This window comes from Podarcis vaucheri (genome assembly GCF_965113315.1).
Source record: "Podarcis vaucheri genome assembly, chromosome: 2".
Lineage (NCBI taxonomy): Eukaryota > Metazoa > Chordata > Lepidosauria > Squamata > Lacertidae > Podarcis > Podarcis vaucheri.
In genome coordinates, this window is record NC_138760.1 from 35,538,329 (window position 1) to 35,543,794 (window position 5,466).

The following is a 5,466-nucleotide window of genomic DNA, read 5'->3' on the forward strand; positions in this document are numbered from 1 at the left end:
CCTGCCTCAGGAGCTACCACAGCATAGTACCGTGATCCTAACCATATTAGGGAAGACACACTTGGGACTTGCTTATGAGTAAACAGACAGAGGTTGATGGGCTTTTTCTCGTCATAATGCACCCCCCCCAAAAAAAATCCCCAGAAATTTTGTTCAGTGGCTGTTGGAACAGAACAAGGGTGGGTGTTTGAAGAGAAAAAGATAGTTGGGCTGCTGCTGGGTGTAAGAAGTCTGCCGAGGAGCTGAAATTGAGCATTTAGGGTCAGTTTGTTTTGTTCATATACAGCAGTTGCAAAGAGAAGGTATTTTGTAAACATCAGGGAATGCCTCCCCTCCCCTCCACTGGCAGACTGCAAACCAGCGTTTCACTTTCTATTCATATTACATGTTTTGCTAGAGGAAGAGAGGCAAATGTTTACTTCGCCAGAAAATTAAAGGGACTGATTGGCATGTTTAAGCCTCATTGTATTCAATGGAGATAGTACACTGGGAACATTACATACGCAACAATTCAATTGCATTACGTGTCTTCTCAGCACGTTTTTCCAAGTCGTTAATTTTCTGGTTAATTTCCTTTCTCTAGGAGAAAAACAGAAAGGAAGTCCTGTTAGTAACTAATGAAAAGGAAAGTGTTTGAGCTGTAAAGTGGAATACAAGAGGAGGGCTTTGCTGCAGGTAGGGGTGGGCAGTGGCTATTCACTTTGAGAAGCAAGCAGGAAAACCATACAACAGCAGGGAAAGCCAAACTGATCTCACAGTTGCAGCCAAACCAGTGAAGAACATTATCTTCAAATCAAGGCGGTTCTATGGGCAAGAGACTATGTATGATCTGGTGTGGAGGAGGGTGGGGTGCTAAATGACCATTTTGAAACTAGGGCAAGGTTTCCCAAACTTGAGTCCCCAGCTGTTTTTGGACTACAGTCCCCATATTCCCTGACCCCTAGTCCTGATAGCTAGGGATGGTGGAAGTTGTAGTCCAAAAACTGCTAGAGACACAATTTTGGCAAACACTGTTGCAGGGAGAACAGGAAAAGCTTGAGTACATTCACAGCTCCCTGCAAACCATACTTACAATCAAGGCCTTCATTCTCTCTTTGCAAAGTCTCATAAACTCTTGCAGTGTCAGGTCCTTAATATCTTTCTGGAGAGCCAGAAATGCACAGTTGGGAGAGTGTTTCCGGTGCTCTTCCCTAGAAAGAAGGACAAACTATATTAGCACAATGGTTCTTAAAGGATAAGGCAGACCTCTCTAGGGTTCAGAGTGAAGAGCTACTAAGAGATTTAAAACTTTTCACAAATCTTACAGGGATAAAGGTAGCATATGCGAGCCCAACATTTACACGGATTTAGAGGCTTTAACTCATGGGTAGGCAAACTAAGGCCCGAGGGTTGGATCCGGCCCAATCACCTTCTAAATCTGGTCCGCGGACGGTCCGGGAATCAGCGTGTTTTGACATGAGTAGAATGTGCCCTTTTATTTAAAATGCATCTCTGGGTTATTTGTGGGGCATAGGAATTCGTTCATTTTTTTTTTCCAAAATATAGTCCGGCCCCCCCACAAGATCTGAGGGACAGTGGACCAGCCCCCTGCTGAAAAAGTTTGCTCACCCCTAAATTCAGCTACTGAAACTGCCTTTCTCTTGAAGACGTTAAATGTTTACGCTGCTCAGTTTAAGACCGCTTGATGTCATGTGCCAGCTTTACATTCAGCAGTGGATTGCACAGCACCAGCTGGTCTTGTAATAACTTCTGAAATAACATATCTGATCTCCTGAATTAAAGTAGAATAGATGACATCCCTCCTCGCTCCCTAGGCTTTCCACCAAATTTTTGAATTGTTCAATTTTTCTGTGAAAATTAGGGCAATTTGTGTAGGAAAATTTTCTCGTGCCCTAGAGAGTAATCTAATCTAGCATGCTTCTTTTACTTGTAAACAAAGGCAGAAACATTGAAAGTGTCAAGCTTCCCTAATATTTAGTTGCTACTGGCATCCATTCACTGTTACTAATGAAACAGAACCTTTTCCAAAGGGGGGGGGGGGCGGGAAATCAGTAGAAATTTACTACCCCACCACTGGTGCAGTATAGGATGCTTGTTCTAAGTCTCTAGGTTAGGCCTGCTTCAAAGCAAATCACTTGCTGCCAATATGGACACAGAACTTTCTCACTGTTTTAACCTGTCCCTGTCCCTTTACCTAAGGGCAAGGTGTTATGCTGCTGTTTGTTTTTTGTATGCGCAGGGCAGACATTTTATATTTGGAAGTAGATAATCTTATAAATTTTGGGGGAGGTTGGGAAAGTGATCAAGTAAATTCATTTGCAGATGAAGCTCAGATAGCTATTTTTAGTGCCTTGATATGTACTTCAGAGGAAGGAGCTGGGTTTTAATAGTGGCATCTAAGTGAGAAACGATTTACATGGCCAGGAAGGTGGGGCTGCACTGGAGAGAACTGCTGTGTGAGCCAGCAAAAGAACTGGGAGACGCTGCAAAGCCGATGAGAGACACATTTAGCTGTGTGCTGTACTGGAAGTTGGGGGTTTCCTGGTAACAGAATGGGGAAGCAAGATCTTTTGGGGTATTAATGCTTTGAGACCCTCCACCCTATGCTTAGGTTTTTAAATAAATGTGTAAATAAAACCATGACTCCACTGATCTCATTCCAAGGAAACACCAGACTCAGCTATGCAGGCAGTTTTCAGACACACCTGCCTTTGAGGCTAGTCAATAGAGAGCCCTTATTAGCATTACTGGCTTGCAGAGCAGCCAGGGGAATTTAGTCTGATTAGTGTTGTGCAGTGTGGCATCAGGAACATGGAGCAGATTTAATATTCATTCTTTGCAAATGCAGTCCACACTATACAGTGGTGCCTCGCAAGACGAAATTAATCCATTCCGTGAGTCTCTTCGTCTTGCGGTTTTTTCGTCTTGCGAAGCACGGCTATTAGTGGCTTAGCGGCTATTAACAGCTTAGCGGCTTTAAGAAAAAGGAAACAAACTCGCAAGATGTTTCGTCTTGCGAAGCAAGCCCATAGGGAAATTCGTCTTGCGGAACGACTCAAAAAACGGAAAACTCTTTCGTCTTGTGCGTTTTTCGTCTTGCGAGGCATTCGTCTTGCGAGGTACCACTGTACTGCATAATCTAACCACCTGCTTAAATGTAGCCAGATGTTCAAAGATCAAATAAACTAGATAAATGTAATCTGCCTATGACAAGTGGTCTCCCTGGGTCTAAAGTAGCCATATTGGGCTTTTGGGAAAGGAAAGGAAAGATGGAAGATGTGGACAAACCATCTAAATTACTTGTACCCTATATTAAGCTTGCATATTTGCTTCCTTCATCCCTGTAGCATCTGTGAAACATTATGTTCTGTCTTGGTAAAAAGGCAGACATGCCTATCCCAAGCACTTATTTGGAGGCACTGCAAGTCAGCAGATCCAATAACAAAATACTTACATAGGGTCATCATCCGGCTCCCATCCCTCCAGCTCCTTAAAACATATGAAGCACTGGGCCACGTCAGGTGCATTGTCACTAGGACAGTGAACAAATCCAGCTTCTGCCATCTGGGAAGAGAGAGGAGAGGAAAGTTGTTCAACAAGTGTACATTCAACAATCACACATCCAAAGAGTTATGGTGAGCAGTGAGGTAGGCAAGTTTGCTGCTGATACTAAATTGCTCAGGGTAGTTAAAACTAAAAGGGATTGTGAAGTCCAGTGGTACCTCTGGTTACATACTTAAATTCGTTCTGGAGGTCCATTCTTAACCTAAAACCGTTTTTAACCCGAGGTACCACTTTAGCTAATGGGGCTTCCTGCTGCCGTTGTGCGATTTCTGTTCTCATCCTGAGGTAGAGTTCTTAACCCGAGGTACTACTTACGGGTTAGCAGAGTCTGTAAGTCAAAGTGTTTATAACCCGAGGTGTTTGAAACCCGAGGTACCACTGTACTCCAAAAGGGTCTCCCCAAACTGGATGAATAAGCAGCAAAGTGGGAAACACAAATTCAGTTTAAGCAAGTGTAAAGAGCTGCACATTAGGGGCAAAAAGTATATGTATTTCACGGGGTCCAGAGTGGTAGTGACTGACCAGGAACAAGACCTTGGGCTATAGAGAAGAATCTGATGAAGGTGTTGACCCAGTGTGTGATAGCTGTGGAAAGACAAATGCCAAGCTAGGGATCATTAGGAAAATAAATCAAATTGAATTAAAAATAAAAATGTCAGTATCAAAATACTGTTTTCCAAATTGAAGGTGCAACCACACTTGGAATACTGTTTACAGTTCTGATGGTCTCACCTTAAAAATGATATTGAACAGCTGGAAACGGTCCAGAAAAGGGAAACCAAAATGATCAAGAGGGTGGAGCAACCTCCCTGATAGGGAAGGTCACTTTGGGGGTTTTTAGTTTAGTAGAGAAAAGGCAACCAAGAGGAGACATGATAGAAGTGTGTAAAATTATGCATGGAATGCAGGAAGTAGATGAGGAGGAGGCAAGCTGGCTGGGAGAAATGGGTCCCTCACCCGGTCTGGAGTGCATGAGCAGTCGGAGGCAAAGGGCCACTGGTCGAAAGTGGCGACTCGGTGCTCCTTCAGAAACTCCTCGAATCCCGGCCGAACTTGGGGACCCGCAGAAGCAGCTTCCACCTCCATTCCTGCCACGTTCAAAACACCGCGGTCAGAACAACGGCCGAGCAAAGGATGACGGGAAATCGGCTGCTATTCGCTGAGCATGCCGGGAGTTGTAGTTCTCCCTCTTTATAAAATGCAGTTAGAGGAGATAAGAGGCAAAACTGCGCACGTTTTAAAGACCAGAAACACAAGACAGGACGAATTCTTTAAAATGCCTCTATGAGGTCTCCGTTGTTCTTGCTGGAACAGGCAAATAAGGCTGTATTTCCGAAAGTTAGAGGCAGAAGAAACAAAACAAAATAATAATAATAATAATATGGATTTAGAAACCTCGCTTCCCACGTGATGGAGAAAGAAGCTAAAGACACGTGTAAAATCGTTTCACTAAAATAGGCCGCGATCCTAACTTCCTATTAAGGAGGACACACTTGGGACTTGCTCCTGAGTAAACAGAGGTTGGTGGGCTTTTTCTCGTCGTAATGCACCCCCCCCCCAAAAAAAACCCCAAAATTTTGTTCAGTGGCTGTTGGAACAGAACGAGGCTGGGTGTTTGAAAGAGAAAAAGATAGTTGGGCTGCTGCTGCTGGGTGTAAGAAGTCCGCCGAGGAGCTGAAATTGAGCATTTAGGGTCAGTTTGTTTGTTTTTATATACAGCAGTTGCAAAGAGAAGGTATTTTGTTAACATCAGGGAATGCCCCACCACCACTAGAATGCAAACCAACGTTTCACTTTCTATTCATATTGCATGTTTTGCTAGAGGAAGAGAGGCGAACTTCGCCAGAAAATTAAAGGGACTGATCTGCATGTTTAAACCCCATTATATTCCACGAAGATTGA

The 5,466-nt window shown here is 43.7% G+C and overlaps 1 protein-coding gene across 1 annotated transcript; it reads right to left on the reverse strand.

Moving 5' to 3' along the window:
• Positions 1-444: 444 nt before the first annotated feature.
• BIRC5 (baculoviral IAP repeat containing 5) lies at positions 445-4,686 on the reverse strand. Its single transcript, XM_082213363.1, has 4 exons — positions 4,522-4,686; positions 3,455-3,564; positions 1,073-1,190; positions 445-579 (listed from the first exon to the last, which is right to left on the reverse strand). The coding sequence occupies exons 1-4, from the start codon at positions 4,648-4,650 to the stop codon at positions 496-498; spliced, it is 441 nt and encodes a 146-aa protein (XP_082069489.1). The 5' UTR covers positions 4,651-4,686; the 3' UTR covers positions 445-495.
• Between the last annotated feature and the right edge of the window lie 780 nt (positions 4,687-5,466).